The following is a 21,932-nucleotide window of genomic DNA, read 5'->3' on the forward strand; positions in this document are numbered from 1 at the left end:
GGTAGTAATAGTAGTAGTAATAGTAGTAGTAATTGTAGTAGTAATAGTAGTGGTAATAGTAGTAGTAGTCACAGCAGTAGTAGTAGTAATAGTAGTAGTAATAGTAGTAGTAATAGTAGTAGCAATAGTAGCAGTAATAGTAGTAGTAATAGTAGTAGTAATAGTAGTAGTAATAATAGTAAAAGTAGTAGTAGTAATAGTACAAAATAGTAGTAGTAATAGTAGTAGTTGTAGTAATAGTGGTAGTAATAGTAGAAATAGTAGTAGTAATAGTAGTAGTAGTAATAGTAGAAATAGTAGTAGTAATAGTAGAAATAGTAGTAGAAATAGTAGTAGTAATAGTAGTAGTAGTAATAGTAGTAATAGTAGTAGTAATAGTAGAAATAGTAGTAGAAATAGTAGTAGTAATAGTAGTAGTAGTAATAGTAGTAATAGTAGAAATAGTAGTAGTAATAGTAGAAATAGTAGTATTAATAGTAGTAGTTGTAGTAATAGTGGTAGTAATAGTAGTAGTAATGCTGGTAGTAGTAGTAGTAATAGTAGTAATAGTAGAAATAGTAGTAGTTGTAGTAATAGCGGTAGTAATAGTAGTAGTAATGCTGGTAGTAGTAATAGTAGAAATAGTAGTGGTAATAGTAGTAGTTGTAGTAATTGTGGTAGTAATAGTAGTAGTAATAGTAGTAGTAATAGTAGTAGTAATTGTAGTAGTAATAGTAGTGGTAATAGTAGTAGTAGTAGTAGTAGTCACAGCAGTAGTAGTAGTAGTAATAGTAGTAGTAATAGTAGTAGCAATAGTAGTAGTAATAGTAGTAGTAGTAATAGTAGTAGTAATAATAGTAATAGTATTAGTAGTAATAATAGTAAAAGTAGTAGTAGTAATAGTAGAAATAGTAGTAGTAATAGTAGTAGTAATAATAGTAATAGTATTAGTAGTAATAATAGTAAAAGTAGTAGTAGTAATAGTAGTAGTAATAGTAGTAGTTGTAGTAATAGTGGTAGTAATAGTAGTAGTTGTAGGAATAGTGGTAGTAATAGTAGAAATAGTAGTAGTAATAGTAGTAGTAGTAGTAATAGTAGAAATAGTAGTAGTAATAGTAGTAGTAGTAGTAATAGTAGAAATAGTAGTAGAAATAGTAGTAGAAATAGTAGTAGTAATAGTAGTAGTAGTAATAGTAGAAATAGTAGTAGTAATAGTAGAAATAGTAGTAGTAATAGTAGAAATAGTAGTATTAATAGTAGTAGTTGTAGTAATAGTGGTAGTAATAGTAGTAGTAATGCTGGTAGTAGTAGTAGTAATAGTAGAAATAGTAGTAGTTGTAGTAATAGCGGTAGTAATAGTAATGTTGGTAGTAGTAATAGTAGAAATAGTAGTAGTAATAGTAGTAGTTGTAGTAATAGTGGTAGTAATAGTAGTAGTAATGCTGGTAGTAGTAGTAATAGTAGTAGGGATAGTAATAGTAGTTGCAAAAGTTGTAGTAGTAATAGTAGTAGTTGCAAAAGTTGTAGTAGTAATAGTAGTAGTTGCAAACGTTGTAATAGTAATAGTAGTAGTTGCAAAAGTTGTAATAGTAATAGTAGTAGTTGCAAAAGTTGTAGTAGTAATAGTAGTAGTTGCAAAAGTTGTAGTAGTAATAGTAGTAGTAATCATAATAATATTAGTAGTGATAGTAGTAGTAGTCATAATATTATTAGTGATAGTAGTAGTAGTCATAATAATATTAGTCGTGATAGTAGTAGTAATCATGAAAATATTAGTTGTGATAGTAGTAGTAGTCATAATAATATTAGTAGTGATAGTAGTAGTAGTCATAACAATATTAGTAGTGATAGTAGTAGTCATAATAATATTAGTAGTGATAGTAGTAGTAATCATAATAATATTATTAGTGATAGTAGTAGTACTCATAATAGTAGTCATAATAATAGTAGTAGTAACAGTAGAAGTATTAATGCTGTTATTAGTCATAATTGTAGTTGTAGGGGATTGTGTTATACATCCACTAGATGCAGCTGTAGTAGTAGTAGTAGTAGTACTCGTAGTAGTGGTTAGGAGTTGTAGTTTGGGATTTGTAGGATCAATAAAGTTGTAGTCCATCCATTGGTTGAAAACATTTGGTTTCAACACGTCACGGTGCGACCCCGGATTGGACTTTGACCCCCAGATAATGTTTTGCTTTACGCAGGAAAACGGTGACTTTCAAAAGCAGGAGTTCGACTGAAGTGAGTTTCTTTTGACCTGTTTGCCCCTTATAGTCCGGAATATACATTGTAAATAAGAAATCCTTTTTCGTAAACTCACCCATCCCGCCAGGCCATGGCCAATCCCACGGCGGCGTTCCTCGCCGCATTCCTCGCCGCCTTGGTCTCGCGTTGCGGCGCCAGCAAAATCCTGGTGGTCCCATTGGACGGCAGCCACTGGATCAACATGGAGGTGATCCTCAAAGAACTGCACACCCGCGGACACCAACTGACGGTCCTGCACTCCGCCAACAGTTGGTACATCCCGGCTAACTCCTCCCTCTACGCCTCGGTCACCGCCACCATGTTCGAGGACGGCGCCAAAAAGGAGGCCTACAATCGAATCCTCCTAGAGGTGATGGAGGACCGCCGATCCGCGGGTTTCTTGTCCGGGTTCTACCGGCGGCGTTCGCTCACCCACATGTTGGCGGCGGGCCACAAGGATCTGGCCCAGGCCGTCGGCGCCATGTTGGACGACCTGGATTTCATAGAGCGCTTACGGCGAACCCGCTTCGACCTGATGTTGACCGACCCGGGTTTGACGGTCGGGGTGCTTCTGGGTAACTACCTGGGGTTACCCATGGTTTTCAACATACGCTGGATCAACAACGGCGAGGCCCACTTCGCCGTGGCCCCGTCCCCCGTCTCGTACGTCCCGGTCCCCGGTAGCGAACTCCCCGACGCGATGGATTTCCCGGCGCGTCTCCAGAACGCTCTCCATTCCCTTTACAGCCTGATGGAATTCCACTTGTACATAAGCCCCGCCTACTCCGAGCTCCTCCACCGCCATTTTCCTCCCGGGACCGATTTGCTGTCCTTGGAGCGAGAGGCGGCCATTTGGCTGGTGAGGTCCGACTTTGCGTTCGAGTTCCCTCGCCCGAGCGTCCCCAACGTGGTCCACGTTGCCGGATTCCAGTGCGGGGAGCCCCGCCCCTTGCCCGCCCACTTGGAGGCCTTCGTACGGAGCTCCGGGGACCACGGCGTGGTCCTGATGTCCTTGGGGACGTTGGTGTCGGCATTACCGCGCCAAATGACCGAGGACATCGCCGCCGCCTTCGCCCGGCTCCCCCAGAAGGTCATCTGGAAGTTCAAGGGTGAAAAACCCTCGTCCTTGGGGGGCAACACCCTCCTGGTGGACTGGCTGCCCCAGAACGACCTCCTGGGACACCCCAAAACCCGCGCCTTGGTGGCCCACGGCGGCACCAACGGCTTATACGAAGCTATCTACCACGGGGTCCCGGTCCTGGGGGTCCCGCTGCTCTTCGACCAGTTCGACAACCTGGTCCGCTTGGAGGTCCGCGGGGGGGCCCGGGTCCTCGAGGCCAAATCCCTGACCCGGGACGGGTTCCTGGAGGCCCTGAGGGATGTTGTGGAGACGCCGTCTTACCGGGAGAACATGCGGCGGCTGTCCCGCCTCCATCGCGATAGGCCGACGCCCCCTCTGGAGACGGCCGTCTTTTGGATCGAGTACGTCGCCAGGCGAAAGGGGGCGACCCATCTGCGTCCGCTCGCTTACCGGCTGCCCTGGTACTCGTACTTTTGCTTGGACGTCCTCGTTGTGGTGGCGGCGGCGGTCGCCGCGGTCGCCGTGGCTTTCGTGTTCTTCTGTAAGGCGATCTGTGGGAGGGGCTTAGGAAAGAAGAGCAAATGTGAATAATTCATTTTGTCAGATTGCATATTTAGTTTGACAAATAATAACTTCTTGTCGGCCATCTTAGATTTCACGTCTTGTAAATATCGAATAAAAAAAATCCTGAGTTGAACTCGTCCAATCCATGTGAAGACCGGTCGTAATGAATTAGTGACAAACATAATCTTGTTTTTTGTTTTAAAAAAAAAAAAGTTTTCTGAATACTACAATCACATTTTTACAAATTAACTCATTGAGCCGACACATTTTGCACCAATGGCTGGATCGTCTCAATCCCTTTAAATAAGGGGAATTCTAGGATTTTGCGACATTTACCTGGAATTATTTTGCGGTGCTTTGTACTAAAATATATATAAATATATATTTTTTGAGGGGGGGGGACTTTAAGACACAAGTATTAAAAACGAAAAACCTCCCGAACAATTTCCAAGCACGCCCAACCGCCCTTAAAACCCCAATTGACGCCGCCTCCGTGACGCAACACCCTTATTTTTTTCTATTGGAGGCGGAGTACCCTTATAACTCGGATGCTCATCTTTGCAACACCCCGCCATTGATGTCAAAGACCCTAACAAAATCAGGATGTTCACACTTTTCGTCCTCCTGGCTGCCCTTTTTCCCGCCGGTAAGCCCTGTTTTTTTTTTTTTACAAGTAAAAAGTCAGAAACCGGAAGGTACCTTTCGCCGCTTTTCAGACGGGTCGGTGCTTTTCGCCAGCCTGGGCGAGGACGTCAGCCTCCCGTGTTACTTCGGACCGGGCGTCAAGTACATGGCCTGGTACAAGCAGGTTGCGGGTGACGAGCCTCAGGTGGTGTCCTCCTTTTACGTCTATGCGTACTCCCATAACCATCAGAAAAAGACAGACGTCGTTAAGCGGGTGACGCAACACATCGGCGAAAGCTTCTTTCACCTCAACATTTCCCACGTACAGCTTTCCGACACGGCCATGTACTACTGCGGACATAGCACCCTCAACATCATGAGCTTTGACACCCGCATTTTTTTGCTGGTGAAAGGTATGGCGCCGCTTTGAAACATTTTTTTTAAGACAAAAAAAACAAAATGGCCGTCCCGTAACAAAACTACAAGTGCCCATTTTTAGGGGAAATTATGAAGACAATAAAAAAAAAATGGCAGTCCCGTAAAAAAACTACAAGTGCCCATTTTTAGGGGAAATTATGAAGACAAAAAAAAACAAAATGGCCGTACTGTAAAAAAACTACAAGTGCCCATTTTTAGGGGAAATTATGAAGACCAAAAAAGAAAATGGCCGTACCGTAAAAAAAACTACAAGTGCCAATTTTTAAGGGAAATTTTGAAGTTAAAAAAAAAATGGCCATCCCGTAAAAAAACTACACGTGCCCATTTTTAGGGGAAATTATGAAGACAATAAAAAAAAAAAATGGCAGTCCCGTAAAAAAAACTACAAGTGCCCATTTTTAGGGGAAATTATGAAGACAATAAAAAAAATGGCAGTCCCGTAAAAAAAAATACAAGTGCCCATTTTTAGGGGAAATTTTGAAGACAAAAAAACAAAATGGCCGTACCGTAAAAAAACTACAAGTGCCCATTCTTTTTGTTTACGGGAATACGTTAATAAAACACGTTGAAATTGATACATTTCCCAAACGTAGCTTTTTTGGGGGTCAAAACGTACTTCAATTTCAGATATTTTGTGCAGTTAGCATCAAAACAGCTAAAACATGACTGGTTTTGCTTATTAGCATCATGCTAACTACCACAAATCTGAAAAAAATCGGCAAAAAAACCCTGAATATTTTTGTCCTTGAAATAAAATGTATATTAATTTTTTTTAAGGACAAAACTGAACTTTCACCTTTGAAATTTAGCATGAAACATGCTACTGGTTTTGCTCATTAGCATCATGCTAACTACCACAAATCTGAAAAAATCGGCAAAAAAACCCTGAATATTTTTGTCCTTGAAATAAAATGTATATTAATTTTTTCAAGGAAAAAACTGAACTTTCACCTTTGAAATTTAGCATGAAACATGAAATCGACCCAAATGATTGACGCATCCAGTATCCACACAATTCAATTGAAAAACCTCCAACTGTGAGCCAAAGCGGCCATTTTGGCTCCTCACGCGCATCCGCTTTCGAAACGTCGGCTCGACCTTTGCGACGAGGTCATTCCACTTGTGTTTTTAGAGTCCAGCCGCCTGGCCGTGATCCAGCACCCCCCCTCCATCGGCGTGTCCCCCGGGGGCTCGGCCGCCTTGAACTGCGTCATGCACCCCGGGAGCAGCGAGGGGGGCAGCATCTATTGGTTCTGGAAGGCCTCCAGCACCTCCCACTTGGGGATGCTCTACGTCCAATCGCAAAGCAGTGCCGGTTGCGTCGAGACGTCCAAGACGGGATGCATTTTCATGCTGTCCAAGCAGGACGTGGCGCCGGCCGACGCTGGGACGTATTACTGCGCCGTGGCGTCTTGCGGCGAGATCGTGTTCGGGAACGGGACCGAGCTCGCCATCCGAGGTTTAAAGAATAATATTATCTGATTTAGGGGTTGTTTATTTTTGGGGGTTTGTTTACGGGTTGTTGTTGTTGTTTTTTCAGATGATAACCCGCAATTTTACACCGTGTTGGCCCAGTGTCTGCTCGCGGCCTTCCTGGCGTCCATCATCGTCAACGTCTTCCTGGCGTGGTTTCTTTGCAAAAAATGCGGGAGGAACGAGCTCACCCATATTGGTAAAATTCATATTTTTCACGGTGATGGTCAAAACGAGGATCAAATTCTAAATTAAATCAAATTAAAAAAGAGATTCGGGATCGGGTAAAGAATCAATCAGATTTTTAATTTGTATTTTTTTTTATTTTAGCTCATTGGCTGCCATTGACGGCTATGGACGTCCAATCCATTGGACTGTCAATGAGAGTGAATGAGTTAAGGGCTACAAAATAATGATTGTAATTGACAAAAATAATAGTTTTTGCCTTTAAAACACAACTTTGAGCAGTTGGAAGTCAACCAAGATTACCATAATTACCATATTTGCTCACATATAAGCCGTATTTGACCCTAATAATGTGCTTTTGTAGTTGTAGTAGTAGAAATAGTAGTAGTAGTAGTAGTAGAAATAGTAGTAGTAGTAGAAATAGTAGTAGTAGTAGTAGAAATAGTAGTAGTAGTCGTAGTAGAAATAGTAGTAGTAAAAATAGTAGTAGTAGTAGTAGTAGTAGTAGAAATAGTAGTAGTAAAAATAGTAGTAGTAGTAGAAATAGTAGTAGTAGTAGTAGAAATAGTAGTAGTAGTAGAAATAGTACAAGTAGTAGTAGTAGAAATAGTACAAGTAGTAGTAGTAGAAATAGTACAAGTAGTAGTAGTAGAAATAGTAGTAGTAGAAATAGTAGTAGTAGAAATAGTAGTAGGAGTAGAAATAGTATTAGGAGTAGAAATAGTAGTAGTAGTAGTAGTAGAAATAGTAGTAGTAGTAGTAGTAGAAATAGTAGTAGTAGAAATAGTAGTAGTAGAAATAGTAGTAGTAGAAATAGTAGTAGGAGTAGTAGGAGTAGAAATAGTAGTAGTAGTAGAAATAGTAGTAGTAGTAGTAGAAGAAGTAGTAGTAGTAGAAATAGTAGTAGTAGTAGAAATAGTAGTAGAGTAGTAGTAGAAATAGTAGTACTAGAAGTAGTAGTAGTAGTAGTAATAGTAGTAGTAGAAATAGTAGTAGAGTAGTAGTAGAAATAGTAGTACTAGAAGTAGTAGTAGTAGTAATAGTAGTAGTAGAAATAGTAGTAGAGTAGTAGTAGAAATAGTAGTACTAGAAGTAGTAGTAGTAGTAATAGTAGTAGTAGAAATAGTAGTAAAATTGTGAATCGGGGGCTGGCTTATACGCGAGAAATTGCAAAATTCAATGATTTTAAGGCATTTTTAAGAGTGCGGTTAATACTCGGGAAGGCTTATATGCGAGAAAATACGGTAATGCCGCTTACATTTTACAATCTAAATTTCACAGAGCAAATCCCGCAGGGAAACACCCCAGAAGAAAACCCGGACGATGAGGTTAGCTCGCAAATTTCCCGTTTTTCCCCCCAAATTTGGATTCATCTTTTACATCTAAAATTGTTTTTTTTTCGCACAGACTGGGGACGCTTTGCCGTACGTGGCCCTGGACTTCAAGAAGAGACAGGCCAACAGCAGGAGACAGAGGGACCCCGAGGACAGCATTTATTCGGGTGTGCGACTCAAATATTCGGACTGATTAGCACCGTCAAAAAATACGGTCTTTTTTTTCAGACTATAAGTCGCACTATAAGACATTTTAATGCAACATAAGACGTTTTTTTAGTAGAAATAGTAGTAGTAGTAGTAGAAATAGTAGTAGTATTAGTAGTAGTAGAAATAGTAGTAGTAGAAATAGTAGTAGTAGTAGAAATGGTAGTAGTAGAAATAGTAGTAGTAGTAGAAATAAGAGTATTAGTAGAAATAGTATTAGTATTAGTAGAAATAGTAGTAGTAGTATGGATAGTAATAGTAGTTGCAAAAGTTGTAGTAGTAGGGAATAGTAGTAGTAGAAATAGTAGTAGTAGTAGGGATAGTAGTAGTAGAGATAGTAGTAGTAGTAGTAGGGATAGTAATAGTAGTTGCAAAATTTGTAGTAGTAGGGATTGCAATAGTAGTTGCAAAAGTAGTAGTAGGGATAGTAATAGTAGTTGCAAAAGTTGTAGTAGGGATAGTAATAGTAGTTGCAAAAGTTGTAGTAGTAGGGATAGTAATAGTAGTTGCAAAAGTTGTAGTAGTAGGGATATTAATAGTAGTTGCAAAAGTTGTAGTAATAGGGATAGTTTTAGTAGTTGCAAAAGTTGTAGTAGTAGGGATAGTAATAGTAGTTGGAAAAGTTGTAGTAGTAGGGATAGTTTTAGTAGTTGCAAAAGTTGTAGTAGTAGGGATAGTAAAAGTAGTTGCAAAAGTTGTAGTAGGGATAGTAATAGTAGTGGCAAAAGTTGTAGTAGTAGGGATAATATTTTTTAAAAAATGAGGAAATTCTGTTATGAATTTTATTTTTGCATTCTCCCAGCGGCCATTTTGTTTCATCATTCTCTGGATTTTAATGTTTCGGGACAATTAAATGGACTGTTTGCTTTGTTTTTTATTATTAAGGCATTTATTAAAAATGATATAGGGTGTTTGTCCTGTTTTCTTTTGAATCGGGGTTATTTGACTTTTGAGGTTGAGGTTTTTGGCCGCTAACAGCGTCGAGCAGGAAGCGCAATTGTCGCAATGGAAACTTCCAAAACAAGAAACTGCGGCCAAAAGTGCTACGCGGGTGGTCAACTGTCACCGCCGCTTGACCCAAATCATGCAACCCGCATTTTGGGCCACTTTGCGCGCTGCCGTTTTGAGGTGAGCTTGGCCTAAATTCAAAATCTGGCCATTATATGTAGACATTATGATTAAAAAAGAGGTCATTCCAGTTCATGTGGATTGGACGTCCATTGCTGTTAATGGCAAAAATGTGTTGATGAGTTTTGGTTGAGTGGTCAAATTGTTTTGAGTATTATTACGACTTTAATCTAGAAAATATATTTTGATGGCGTCTTACACCTAAAATTGGACGTTTATTGCCGTCAATGGCAGTCAGACTTACAGTTTATGATATCAATTAACACTATTTTAAAGTAATCACTGTTAAATACTTCAACTTTTCATTGTTATTTATGAATGTAAGAAACTGAGGCTTACTTCTGCCCCCTTGTGGACTTAAACCACATTTTTTCCAAACACAAACGTCATCACTTGAAACCATATTTTCACGACAATAAGGCGCACATAAAAGTCTTAAATTTTCTCCAAAATAGACAGGGCGCCTTATAATCCAGTGTGCTTTATATATGGACCAATATTAAAATTGTTATACGATAAAATAAAATAAATCAGTCGATAGGGTACACTGACTACTATTTTCCTGTAGACAAAGTACTGCGCAGTGACTGCTGGGATATGTAGTTCTTTTGTCAATACACCCAATGGATTGTGGCCTGTATACATCGACATCAATACAGCTTGACGAAGCATGGAAAGCACCATTGGAAAAGTTACACTAGCTACCAGCTAGCTACTATTTGGGAATGGATTGTGGCCTGGCAATCGGCATCAACACAGTTGCGAACCATGGAACACAGCCTTGGAATAGTTATGCTAGCTACTAGCTAGCTACTATTAGCGAAAGGATTGTGGCCGCCTGGACAAACATATTAAACTCAGCGTTTTCGATGGAAAATTGTTCAATTCGGACACAGAAAATGAGGACTTTTGCGGGTGATGATGACGTGAGTACATTTAAAAATGGCTAAATAAAGTACAACCAAACTCAGTTTTGCTTCCGTTACCGTTTTAAAAACGTGTTTTTAGCGTGTGGGTGTAGCGTGTATGTTTAAGCTGGTGTATGTTTTGCCATGCCTGGCTGCGTCTTTAAAAACGGTGCGTCCTTTGTGTGTGTAAAATACAGAAATAGCCCTCGTTATTGACACTGCGGCTAAAAATACGATGCGCCGAAGTCCTGAAAATACGGTATTCGAACTAAGCACATGAAATAAATATATTCAACCAAGTGTTTGTTTAAAAAAAACAAAAACTTTATTCATGCAGGTCAAACTACATCAAAGATTGAACAAACTACTATTTGGCCATGAAATCTAATCAACAGAAAATGAAAATAGTATACTAAGAGGAAGTCCCAATAATCGGGTTCCTCTGAGGGCTTCAAAATAAAAGCCAAGTACAAACAGTATGAAAACAATCGAAATAACTTGCAATGCTTTTAAACTCACATCCTGTTGACTTACCTGTGGATTCAGTGGGAGGGGCTTTTTTTTTTTTTTTTTTTTCATTTTGTCCACGCCCTCCCCCATACTATAAAAATCTGGGAGTGCAACCCACGCGTAAGCCACAGACGCCAAGTCGCCGAACTAATTTTGACGGGAATGACAATAAGAAACCCCCGTTTTTAACGAAATAATTTTTAAACGCTGTTTGTTTTAAAGGGCCACACACGTTATTTCGACGACACAGAATCGGGCGGCGGTTAATCGGGTGCTGCCACGTCACGATTATCGAGGGCGATTAAAAGCTATTTAAATTCCCCAACTAATCTATTTATATAAAAAAAAATTGAAATATGAATTAACGTGGCTACATCACAATAAAACAATCCCGCCAAAATAAGGATTCGTGTCAAAACTGGAGCAATAACAAGAGAAAGACGTCGGCATTTCGGTCCCGTTGCGATGCAGGGGGTAACGTAAACGCGCTGCGCCGCAGACGTGAGGTGGCGAGCGTCGCCGACATCCGACGACGGTGGCGAGCGGCGACGCAGGCGAACGACGATCCTGAAAGAAGAACAAAATCAAAGAGTGAAGGGCGTCCTTTCCTTTCGCTCGGTCCTTTTCGCCGCAGTGGAGGAAACAAAAGCTACGCCGGCGACGCCCTTCCTACGACGGCGTGCGGTACTCGGACGTTTTGTCGAAAAACGCGCGACCGGACGATTCGCCGACGGACGTTTGGCCGACGGACAGTTCGCCGAACTGATGTTTCGCCGAAGTGCTCGCCCCACCCCCGGATCGTGAGTGTACAAGTTTTTCAACCTCGGCCCGCGGGCCATACACTGAGAAAAAACAACACTAGAAGACTTATGTGAAATTCTAAGTGCCTTGGACAGACTAGAGGGCTTAATTTCCCATTACTTTCGGAAATATATATTCAAAATGATTTGCTGAGAACCTTAATTCAAAGATTAATCTCAACGTTTTCTATGCTGGTGTAAATTTTCTGGAGTAGGATTTCTGGATTTACAATTTCATTACAGTAGTACTTACTGTTACTACTACTTTATTTTCTCTATTTCTTCTGTCACGTACTGTTCTGCGTGATCTCCAAATGGCTACTACTTTAAACGCAAGGATAAAATAAAAAAAAATAAAAAAATTGGCAGCACATTGTAGTACGTACTTGAATTTTGAAATATGTCCAGCGGGGGGCAGTACATGCCCTTGTTATTCCTAAATGAATGTTATCTGTAACGGGCCGTATATGGCCCGCGGGCCGAGGTTGAAAAACATGTACAAACACGATCCGGGGGCGGGGCGAGCGCTTTGGCGAAACGTCCGTTCCGCGAACTGTCCGTCGGCCAAACGTCCGTCGGCGAAACGTCTTTCGGCGAATCGTCCGAGCACCAATATCAAAATATCAACAGTAAACTATCTGTCATAATTTGACAACGAGCGAACCCAGTGACCAAACGTCCGGCCGACCACCGTCCGGTCGACCAAACGTCCGGTCGACCAAACGTCTTTCAACGAAGCGTCCGGTCACGACGGCGCGCTTGCAGTACGATTTTTCCCCATCCCCCGACTATTCTCACCTTCGCTGCCAATGCAGGGGGGCCCTCGTCGCTTATTAATAAGCGTAGCGAGCAGGGGGTGGTGGCGGCGGCGGGGGCGGCAGCCGCCCTTCGTAGGGGTCCCTGGGTCGAGGAACTCCGTACGGCGGGACTCGGGAAACGGGAGCGATATGGGGACGGTCGAAGGCGTAGCCGTTACCGTTATGGGGGGCGGCGTTCGGCCCCCGGTGGTGGGGGCTGCGGTCTCGGCCCATGTACGGCGACGGGGGGAAGGGCGGGGCCGGCCGACGCTCGTACGGCTCGAGTTCCGGGTTCATGAGACGATCTCGCGCGACGCCGGGAGGGGGCGGCGGCGGGGGTGGAGGCGGCGGCGGACCGCCGGGACCCATGCCATAAGGACGGGCTCGGTACTTTTCGTAGTAATCGACGTAAGCGCCGCGATTGCCTTCGTAGGGACGCTCGGGGAACATGGCTCGCCGTGGGGGAGGGGGTGGCAAAGGCGGGGTGGGGTAACCCGGGCCCATCGGGCGGCCTCTCATGAAGCCCGGCGGTGGGGGCTCGGGCCGGTTGCCCATGAAAGGCGGGGGCCAAAAGCCGCCGTCACCGCCGCCGCCACCGTCCTGGGGAGGAGGATAGTCCTCCTGGTCGTCGCGGTGGCGGCTTTTGGATATCTGCACGTGGATGCGTTTACCTGGAGGGGAAAAATAGAAGGTTAAAACACGGGTTGACGACAATTCGGGGGGGAAAAATGTTGGTAGCTAAGGGGGCGCTGTTTGGAAAGCTGCGCTGGGTCGAAAAGGCTAACGTTTGCTATTTAGCGCCAGTGTTTCAAATATGGGGTGGAAATGTTACCGTATTTACTCGAAAATAAGCAACCCCTGAATGCTAAATGTAATTTTTAAATGAAATTGTCAAGATAAACCTTTCTCAACTAAATATTTAGCTAGTCTGTTCATTTAAACAACCGGTATCAAAATAAAAGCCTGAGGGATTTCATTGGAGTAGGTTTCATTATCGAAGAAATGAGCTGCTTTTATTTTGTTACTTTCGGACAAAGGTCGTCTGAATTTTAATGTTAGCCAAATATGTAGTTGAGATTTAATAGTTAAAGGATTTATATTTAACATGTTTAGGGTTTCCATTTAACGATTTAGCACTTAAAAATAAAAACGAAAGTTACTACATATTGTACATGTGCAAAAAAGTGACTTTTGTTACTTCGTCGTTTTAATGAGCATGTTAGCTAACTATTTAGTTAAAATTTAACATTTAGGTTTTATATTTAACATTTACAAGTTATATTTAGCAATTACATTTAACATTTCACACTTAAAAACAAAAACGAAAGTTACTACATATTGTACAAGTGCAAAAAAAGTGACTTTTGCTACTTCGTCGTTTTAATGAGCATGTTAGCTAAATGTTTAGTTGAAATTTAACAATTAGGTTTTATATTTAACATTTGTAAGTTATATTTAGGAATTACATTTAGCACGTAAAAATAAAAACGAAAGTTACTACATATTGTACAAAAAAGTGACTTTTGCTACGTCGTCGTTTAAATATTTAGTTGAAGTTTAACATCTACAATTTATATTTAGGAATTACATTTAGCACGTAAAAATAAAAACGGAAGTTGCTACATATTGTACCCATGTTACTTCCGGTCATTTGAATTAGCATATAAACTAAATATTTATTCGAGACATTTAAAATTTACATTTCGGGTTTAGATTTAACATTTAAATGTACAATTTATATATATTTTTCCTCTTTTTAACCAAGCGCAACTTTACAAAGTGTCCCCAAACGCAGTACTTACCTTGAAATTCAGTGTTATCGATCCCCTGAATGGCGTCCATAGCCTCGTCCGAGTTGGACATATGCACGAAGGCGAAATTCTTAATAATGGTACACTCGGTAACACTGCCGTACTCTTCGAACAACGCACGTAGTTCTTCGTCCATTCCCTTCTCCACGTTGGCCACATGTAGCTTGACCGCCCCGTAGTTTTTCCCATGGCTAGCTTCCACGTTGATGGTCCAGCCGTGGAGCTTGTGAAGGTGCAGCGACTTGATAGCCTTCGTCGCGGCCTTGCGGTCGTCCATGTGGACGAACGCGAAGTTCTTGACGATGGCGCATTCGGTGACCGTGCCGTGCTCCGAGAACAGGGCCGAGATTTCCTCCTCTGTTGCCTCTTCGGGCAGGTTGCCGACAAATATTTTTACCATTTTTTTAACAATCTGTCAGGAAAAATAGTCTCATCGTCATGGAATATCACTGCCTTTTTGATTGATCAATAGACGGCAACTGGCTGTTAAATGGCCCCTTTGTCTCCCCAAAATGGCTGACGTCCATTCATCGCGGAGTATATTTAGCCAGCAAAATTATTAAAGCGTTATGCCAACATATTAAAGTGGATGTCTGCACGACACATGGTTTTGAGTTTTGGGATTTTTACGTAATTTTAACGTCTCCTTCTTGGCGAAGAAGAGGAGACTCGGCGAGCGTGCTAACGGTGCCGGGCTAGCTAACGGCGCCGGACTAGCAAACAGCGCTTAAAAATACACCAACAAAACCGCTTGAAATTCATTTTGGAAGGAGCCAAATACGTCCAATTATTAAAAGTTCAATTATTAAACATCGGAAAGAGGTTTTTTTTTGCCTACCTCGGTAAACGCGTCGTAGCCGGTGGGCCTCCACCAATAAGTGACGCAGCCCCACTTCCGCTTAGTCCCAATTGGTGCTTCCCAACACTGCCCTCTAGTGTTCGGCGTCAAAAGTAAATAACTTGAAAGATCAAAACTACGACAGAAAATTCATTTTGTTTAATACTCGGGCATATAATTTTTCATCAATCAATCAACCCAAAGAGTTAAATTACGGGAAGTCCCAAGAGTATTATAATAAAGATGTTTTTCTATTTTATTATCCTGTTTTTGGTGTTTTTTTCAAAAAGTGGGAATGGATTAATATGTTTTCAGTTATTTTCTATGAGGAAAAAAAAAGATTTGAGATACGAGTAAATTGTATAGGAAAGGGTTAACTTCACTCATGAGGGAGTTAGTTTCACATGTCACATTGTTCCTTTCAACATATTGCGCCATCATGTACTTCCCACTCTAGTCTTTTATTATGACAGTAAATGACAACATATTTATTTAAAACCCGTGTTATATTATTTAACTTGAGTTTTTCTTCCGGCAAATGTCAACTGTGACTTTTAACACCCACATAATGGTCTTGAAATACAATAAACTCCTGCCTGCCTCCCTTTAAAAATCCCATGACGGAAGTGGGCGGGGCCTCCGCCCCTGAAAGAATCCCAACAATTCCGATGAACTCACTTTTATCGCAGCGTTGGGGCCAGCGTGAGCTTAACAAAAAGACAGTTTTATTCACATTTTCTTTCAGTTGTCTTCACCATGGACGTGTCCCAGACTTTGGCGACAGATGAGGACCTCCTGACTTGTCTCCGCATCAGGTTGTACCACCCTCAACAGCATCTCAAGGGTCTTTACAGTTTTCTCCCGCTGGGCCATCCACACAAACACCCGGTCGATGAACCCCTCCGCTTCGGACGGGACGCCCAGTCTTGCACCTTCGCCCTGGCGGACCCCCGGGTGTCGCGGAAGCAAGTCGCCCTGCAAGCTTTTCGCCTTCCCCAGACCTCCGAGATGCTCTTCAGCTTGCAAAACCTGTCCCAGACGGTCAAGGTGACCGTGAATGGTTCGAAGCTGGACTTCTTGGAGAGGATGGATCTACCCGGGGAGGCCCTGGTCCGGTTCTCGGACTACGAGATGCTGATCGTCAGGGTGCCGGGAGAGGCCAAGCTGAGTTTTGAGGCCGATCTGGAGGTCCTAACCGTACCCCCTTCTCAAGAAACTGGCACCTGGGAGCCTAGTACTTTGGCCATCATGGAAACCGGGACACGAGACATCCAGCCAATCGAAGCAAGGGTTCCGTCTGAGAGTGACGAAAGATGCAGCTCACTTGAAATCCCGCCATATTTGTGAAATGACAAACTTTTTGTTCCAGAAATTGTGACAGTGACTGACTAAAACTAGTTAAAACACTCAATCCTTGTCTTTTATCGTTTAAATCAGGTTCGGCTGTGCTGTCGCCACACCCAAGATGGCCACCAACATTTTCGCTAGTTGTCCTCTGTTGGATGATTCGCTGCTATCCTTCCTTATACAAATTGGACAGCTAGTGTCAACAAGTCATTCGTTAGCCACCTCCGAGAATAAGCATTTTACAATTTCCCTCGTATAAGCTGCCCTGATTCACAATTTTTACCCCATATTCATAGTTTTAATAGTATAAATGTGTTGCTTTGAAGGGAAAATCGTTAGAAAAATATTTGCACGTGGGATTTCTGAGATATTTTATGAATCAAAAGATCCATCTGCTGGATTGCATGTTACAAAAAGGAAGTCAGGTGAGCAGTACAACCAGGAAGTGTAGTAAATAGCGGTCTAGTTTATCATCCCTAGGTAAGATGGCGGCACCCTGAGCGAGCAAAGGCAGGCACAAGGGAGATTTTTCACATTTTGTGCTATATAAAGTTTATTTTTTAACTTGAGATTCATTAATTGATGTCAAAATAAATTCATTTGGCGTTTTTTTTGTTATCTTTTCTCTATTTTGAAATAAATGACCATATCAGCCACATTGTCTTTCATCTTTGTACACTTGCAGTTTCCAGGATGTCAAGTCTAATTTATGCGCATATAAGCCGCACTCTTGATTCGGTATTGGCCGATACCTTGTACTCTAAAATATCTTTCAAAAAGAAAAGAAGAATCACTCCATGTTGGAATTTAACCACATCGCATCTTTATCTACACAAAGGGCAGTCATACAAAAGACATCATGTAAAAGATTAACAAAAACATCGTAAAGCCTCCGATTGTTCCAATAAAAACTACAAACTGTAAAAAGTTTCTCTTTTCAAAAATCTGACACGTCCCGTCCATGTATAGTAAAAGTAGAAGAAGTACTACACGATCAAACATTTCGTCCTGTAGTTTAGGCACAAAAATAGTTATAAAAAGTCGACAGGTGCGAATTCCACCATTTAAAAAAAGAGGGGGCGGGGCATAATGCTATGACGAATTATATGCAAGAACTTGAAATGTCTCGTGGTGTCCCTGAGTGCAGAATGTCTCACATGAGCCCCCAAAAAGTTCAGTCGTCCAAAGTTGTGATGTCATCTGGTCCCCCGTTTTCCCTTCAGTGCACGTTGCCCACCAGATCCAGGTCCAGACCCCCCCTGACTTGAGACTCCCAATTGAAGACGGGCCTGCAGACAAGAAAAGTTGACTTTAAAACATTCCATAAGAACCCAAAAATAACAATTAAGGAAATAAGGGTTATTACGGGGGGCAGCTTTTGGACTAAACTGATCTGGTTCCGCAATTGGCTAATCATTCAAGTAACACCTACCATGAACTGGAAGCCGCCTGCAGAGTCTAAAAACCTATAAAAAAAACATAGACTGAGAACACCAAGACAATAATCCATGGAGGGTTTTTAACCAATGATGTACATTGTCAAATTCAGACGAAATCGGACGAGCGATAAAAAAAATCTGAGGGTGTCAAACTCGAGGTTTGGGGGCCTCCCAGGGTCATTTAGAACGGACCAAGAACTTAAACAATAATCCTGGAATTAGGTCAAATGTTATTTTGTAGGTGTATTTTTACACCCCAAAAATATTGCCGTTTCAGATTGGGTGCTAAAATGCTACGACACATTAGCACATCTAGCCCACGATATAATTTTGTCTATGTAAAAATAGCAGCCATAATATTTCCATCAGAAAATGGCAACCAAATTGGGGGTACGCGGTCTAGCCCGCAAAATATATCCACTAAATATCGTCCCCCTAATGATCCAATTAAAAATAAATATATATTTTTTAATGAACGTTAGCGCCAAGCTAGCAATCTCTCATTTTTTGGGGTATTACGTTTTTATACCTTTACAGTTGACCCTGTTGAAAAAAAACTTGAATTTACGCAATTAAATACGACTGATCGGTAAATATGCGAATACAACAATTTAAAAATTAGTTTGACACCCTCGCTATTGATTGAATCGTGACGTCAGGATGCAATAATTTAGCGTAGAGACGACCCAATCAATACGATGAATTTTTGATACGCCGCATTGCTCCAGCTGTGTTTTAATAAAATTTACAATGAATAAATTTCTGTTTAATTTATACATAATCGTAAGGCCCTCGAATCGAAATCGAATCGTGGCCGACGAATATCGTTAGAAATTAAATAACCACACCTACCCGCTGTCCGGCTTCGAACCAACGGGCGCTAACTGCGCACCCGTCGGCTTGCGACGCACATTGAACGCACAGTTGTCACGCTTTGAACTGTTTATTAAAAATATTTCAGACGATGAAGGGGGGAAAAAAAATAAAAATGCAAGCTAACTAGAACCATACAGTGTTGCCATATGAACGCGGGAACACAAAATACACACGAACAAAGCGGAGAAAACTAAAATTTGGATTTTACATGCGTACATTTGAGTCATTTTTATCATCCGCCACACAAATGTATATGCGTATATATAAACACTCCGACGCATTATTTTTTACATTAATGCCTAACCAAAAATAAGTCTACATAGAGGCTATAGTTGTTTACAAAGACTGAACCCTAATTTATTTTGGCGGCCAAGTGAATTAAAAAAAAAAAGAAAATAAGAATAGTGTAATAATGCGTCACACTGAGCTAAGCACTGAATACCAAACAATCTAAGAATTTGAGGAGTAACACAGAGGAACAGAAAAGGCATTGACAGCTGAGAAGTATACGTGAATGCAACAAGGAATCGGAGGATTTGTTTGCTCTCTTTTTTTTGGTGCATTTTTTTTCTTTTTAAGAACGTCGCTGTCCGCAAAACGGTATCTTCCAGTAAGTCTCCGGCGAACGCAACGCAATCCACCAAAGACGTGCGGGAGCGGGGGGGGCGTATAGCACCATGCGCATCAGCAGACGGCGTTCTTGACATATTCTAAACCTGGAGAGAGAGAGCATACCACACGTCAAGGAAGGGTTCGGTTTTTCGACTCAAGGTCCACGCGCGTTCGGTCGCTTTTAAATAAAACGGCACAGTTTTCGGGGAGGATCGGTTAGCACTGAATTGATCTCGGGGGGGGTGGGGCGCTCTGGTGGGTGACCTAAAAACGCCATCCTACTCCATCCGAGGCTGGTCTACTCGTTTACGCTTTGGGGATTGTTTGCACGCGAACCCCGTTGTGAAGGGTGGGGGCAGGGGAGGTGAGGGTTGTCTGCGGATTGTACTCACCTCCGGGGGTTACACGCCGTGGGCCTGATAGGCGCCATAGTTGGGCTGCGGCGGGGTCGGGACGGGGCCGCTCTGTGCGAAGTTGTTCCTGGGGTACGGCGGGGCGTACGGCTGGGGTTTCATCTGCGGGTTGAAACGGGTGCGCTCGTAGGAGTAGCCGTTACCAGACGCCGGAGCCGGGGGCGGCGGCGGGGGAGGCCCGGCTCGCCGGATGGGGCTGCGGTCGCGGCCCATGTAACCCGCGGGAGGGTGGGGGCCCGGCCGGCGGTCGAACCCCTCGCCCATCCCGACGCGTTCTCTTCCCATCGTGGCGGGAGGTGGCGGCGGCGGGGGGATGGCCCCCGAACGGCGGTCGTCGAAACCTGGGGCACCGTAAGGGCGGGCGCGGAATTTCTCGTAATAATCGACCACGCCGCCGTAGCCCTCGCGCTCGCCGCCGTAGCCGCGGTCTGGGTACATTGGTCGTCGGGGGGGAGGCATCTGGGGTGGGGGCGGATAAGAGCCCATGCGACCGCCGTACGGGGGCTCGTGGTGGAAGCGAGGGGGGTGGGGGTAAAAGCCACCCCGGCCGGGCGGTGGAGGCGGCGGACCAAAGTCCTCCTCTCCCGAACCCCAGGCCGGCTTGCTTTTTGACAGTTGGACGTGGATGTTTTGTCCTGAAAGAGAGAGAAGACACCCACATTTTAAATTCTCATGTATATAAAGTTGGGGAAAGTCAGCCAAGCCACACAACCGGTTTTATTTGGGGGGAAAAAACGGGTTCACCTTGAAACCTTGTGTTATCCAGGCCCTTTATGGCATCCATTGCTTCCTCCGAGTTGCCCATGTGAACAAAAGCAAAATTCTTCACGATCGCACACTCCGTGACTGTACCGTATTCCTCAAAAAGCTCTCTCAGCTCCTTTTCGAATCCCCTCTCCACGTTGGCGATGTGGATCTTGACCGGACCTTGGTTGTTCCCTCGGCTCGGCTCCACGTTCATGGCTCTGCCGTTAAGCTGGTACATATTGAGCTCCCGAATGGCTTTGGTGGCCGCTTTACGGTCATCCATGTGGACAAAGGCGTAATTTTTGTACTTGGCACATTCTGTTACCACGCCGTACGGTGTGAAGAGAGCTTCAATTTCTTCCCTTCCAGTTTCCTCGGTCAGGTTTCCAATGAATAGCTTCACCATTGTTGCACGGGGGGGAGATCGCCCTACACGTGGTACAAACACGAAAAACCGTCATTGAACGCGATTTAAAAGAAATAGGCCACCAAATAACGGACGATAACCACTTAAAATATCTCAGGCGGAGGGTCTTACGCTTAACGTCCGCCAAAAGATGCAGATAAAAGCGACATCTTATGCTAGCAACAAAGAGGCTAAGATGTTAGCCACTTCCTGATTAGCTAGCAAAGATTAGCATGGCGCCACTGCAGCCGTGTGAGGCTCGAAGTGAGATACTTAACACGGATTTATTACTATTAACTAAATTGCGTTAATATAGAACATAATGTCTGGGCAAAATATGTGCAATGGAATGATTAAAACTGACCTATTTTCCAGTCGTCGTCGACAGCCCGCTTTACCACCGAGCCGAAACTGCTGGAACACGTAACTTAATGGCGCACACCGGCGAGGGAAATGAAATACTTAAATGCTATTGGTAGATCAACTTGTCGTTCAAAGTAAGTCATCTGTGATTGGTCGAAGGGAAGCCATGTTTTCATTTGGAACTGCGTCATTTCCGGTTACAGAGGCACGCTACCATCATGGTCGCGATTACAAAAAAAGAACATTAAATAATCGCATTATTATTAAATAATGATAGTAATTAATAACTTAAAGGGTATATTTGCTAAAATGCAATATTTAATCCATACATGTCTGTGATCGTGGTCAATGTACGTTAAAACATGACTTTTCACGCTTTATATAGCTTTGTAGCTTTATCTTTTGATGTCTCTATAAACGTCATTTTAGTTTTTATGACACAGTGAGTTATGAAATATGAGCGGACAATCATAGATGTTCGTTAGCAGGGACAAATGGAGGGCTTTGGTTATCCATAAAACGATTAAATAAAAAATCCAGTAGTTGTAACACCTTAATTTGTAACTATTTAAACATGTTATTGTATTTATATTTTTTTTTTTCAATTGCTCACCCAAACGTACATTTAAGAAAAAAAGGGTGAGTTTGTCAAAATTTTCTACCAAAATCATAAAAAAGTCCTTTATTGCCATCAGTTCACGAATGCATGGACAAAAATCTGACAACCGTACAACCAGCACACGTTCGTTCGCGCACACAGTCGTTCAACGGGATACGTGGCGTACAGATATACGGGAAATACAGCAC

The 21,932-nt window shown here is 42.6% G+C and overlaps 5 protein-coding genes and 1 long non-coding RNA gene across 11 annotated transcripts in view; 3 read left to right on the forward strand and 3 right to left on the reverse strand.

Annotated features, from left to right (window-relative positions):
* The window catches only part of LOC144065357 (uncharacterized), a 12,916-nt gene extending 9,538 nt beyond the window's left edge, over positions 1-3,378 (reverse strand). The window contains exon 1 of the long non-coding RNA XR_013297160.1: positions 2,300-3,378. This is a non-coding gene — a long non-coding RNA (uncharacterized LOC144065357). The remainder of the gene's footprint in view (positions 1-2,299) is intronic.
* ugt5g1 (UDP glucuronosyltransferase 5 family, polypeptide G1) lies at positions 2,120-4,001 on the forward strand. The gene is made up of 2 exons (XM_077588082.1): positions 2,120-2,220; positions 2,312-4,001. The coding sequence occupies exon 2, from the start codon at positions 2,315-2,317 to the stop codon at positions 3,893-3,895; it is 1,581 nt and encodes a 526-aa protein (XP_077444208.1). The 5' UTR covers positions 2,120-2,220; positions 2,312-2,314; the 3' UTR covers positions 3,896-4,001.
* A 102-nt stretch (positions 4,002-4,103) lies between these two features.
* Positions 4,104-8,184, forward strand: LOC144065353 (uncharacterized). 2 transcript variants are annotated; one of them, XM_077588084.1, is made up of 6 exons: positions 4,104-4,514; positions 4,585-4,905; positions 6,063-6,389; positions 6,471-6,602; positions 7,871-7,917; positions 7,997-8,184. In XM_077588084.1, exons 1-6 carry the CDS (start codon positions 4,472-4,474, stop codon positions 8,114-8,116), a joined length of 990 nt encoding a protein of 329 aa, XP_077444210.1. In that variant the 5' UTR covers positions 4,104-4,471; the 3' UTR covers positions 8,117-8,184. The 2 variants fall into 2 exon arrangements, with proteins under 2 accessions (XP_077444210.1, XP_077444209.1); XM_077588083.1 differs by having other exon boundaries at positions 4,104-4,905.
* Positions 8,185-10,468: 2,284 nt separating this feature from the next.
* On the reverse strand, positions 10,469-14,997 carry LOC144065354 (RNA-binding protein 4.1-like). Its single transcript, XM_077588085.1, has 4 exons — positions 14,923-14,997; positions 14,076-14,496; positions 12,275-12,944; positions 10,469-11,243 (listed from the first exon to the last, which is right to left on the reverse strand). Exons 2-3 carry the CDS (start codon positions 14,482-14,484, stop codon positions 12,310-12,312), a joined length of 1,044 nt encoding a protein of 347 aa, XP_077444211.1. The 5' UTR covers positions 14,485-14,496; positions 14,923-14,997; the 3' UTR covers positions 10,469-11,243; positions 12,275-12,309.
* Positions 14,998-15,657: 660 nt separating this feature from the next.
* tifa (TRAF interacting protein with forkhead associated domain) lies at positions 15,658-16,925 on the forward strand. Its single transcript, XM_077588948.1, has one exon. The coding sequence runs from the start codon at positions 15,679-15,681 to the stop codon at positions 16,267-16,269; it is 591 nt and encodes a 196-aa protein (XP_077445074.1). The 5' UTR covers positions 15,658-15,678; the 3' UTR covers positions 16,270-16,925.
* Positions 16,926-17,069: 144 nt separating this feature from the next.
* LOC144065803 (uncharacterized) lies at positions 17,070-21,257 on the reverse strand. Of its 5 annotated transcripts, none has more exons than XR_013297299.1 (5): positions 21,127-21,257; positions 20,354-20,785; positions 19,589-20,244; positions 17,702-19,300; positions 17,070-17,558 (listed from the first exon to the last, which is right to left on the reverse strand). XR_013297299.1 is itself a non-coding variant. In XM_077588926.1 (5 exons), the coding sequence occupies exons 2-3, from the start codon at positions 20,760-20,762 to the stop codon at positions 19,598-19,600; spliced, it is 1,056 nt and encodes a 351-aa protein (XP_077445052.1). In that variant the 5' UTR covers positions 20,763-20,785; positions 21,127-21,257; the 3' UTR covers positions 17,070-17,558; positions 17,702-17,735; positions 19,589-19,597. The 5 variants fall into 5 exon arrangements, 4 of the variants coding, with proteins under 4 accessions (XP_077445052.1, XP_077445049.1, XP_077445050.1 ...); XM_077588926.1 differs by having other exon boundaries at positions 17,702-17,735; XM_077588923.1 differs by lacking the exon at positions 17,702-19,300.
* Positions 21,258-21,932: the final 675 nt, after the last annotated feature.

The sequence above is a fragment of the Stigmatopora argus genome, chromosome 20, assembly GCF_051989625.1.
Source record: "Stigmatopora argus isolate UIUO_Sarg chromosome 20, RoL_Sarg_1.0, whole genome shotgun sequence".
Lineage (NCBI taxonomy): Eukaryota > Metazoa > Chordata > Actinopteri > Syngnathiformes > Syngnathidae > Stigmatopora > Stigmatopora argus.

Excerpts from the sequence above, each read along its gene's own strand:
- ugt5g1 (XM_077588082.1), top strand. The coding sequence starts at position 2,315 with ATGGCCAATCCCACGGCGGCGTTCCTCGCCGCATTCCTCGCCGCCTTG.
- LOC144065353 (XM_077588083.1), top strand. The coding sequence starts at position 4,446 with ATGTCAAAGACCCTAACAAAATCAGGATGTTCACACTTTTCGTCCTCC. Across the intron at positions 6,390-6,470 it reads GACCGAGCTCGCCATCCGAG|ATGATAACCCGCAATTTTAC; the intron begins GTTTAAAGAATA and ends TTGTTTTTTCAG. Across the intron at positions 7,918-7,996 it reads AAGAAAACCCGGACGATGAG|ACTGGGGACGCTTTGCCGTA; the intron begins GTTAGCTCGCAA and ends TTTTTCGCACAG.
- LOC144065354 (XM_077588085.1), bottom strand. The coding sequence starts at position 14,484 with ATGGTAAAAATATTTGTCGGCAACCTGCCCGAAGAGGCAACAGAGGAG. Across the intron at positions 12,945-14,075 it reads CGATAACACTGAATTTCAAG|GTAAACGCATCCACGTGCAG; the intron begins GTAAGTACTGCG and ends TTTCCCCTCCAG.
- tifa (XM_077588948.1), top strand. The coding sequence starts at position 15,679 with ATGGACGTGTCCCAGACTTTGGCGACAGATGAGGACCTCCTGACTTGT.
- LOC144065803 (XM_077588923.1), bottom strand. The coding sequence starts at position 20,762 with ATGGTGAAGCTATTCATTGGAAACCTGACCGAGGAAACTGGAAGGGAA. Across the intron at positions 20,245-20,353 it reads GGATAACACAAGGTTTCAAG|GACAAAACATCCACGTCCAA; the intron begins GTGAACCCGTTT and ends TCTCTCTTTCAG.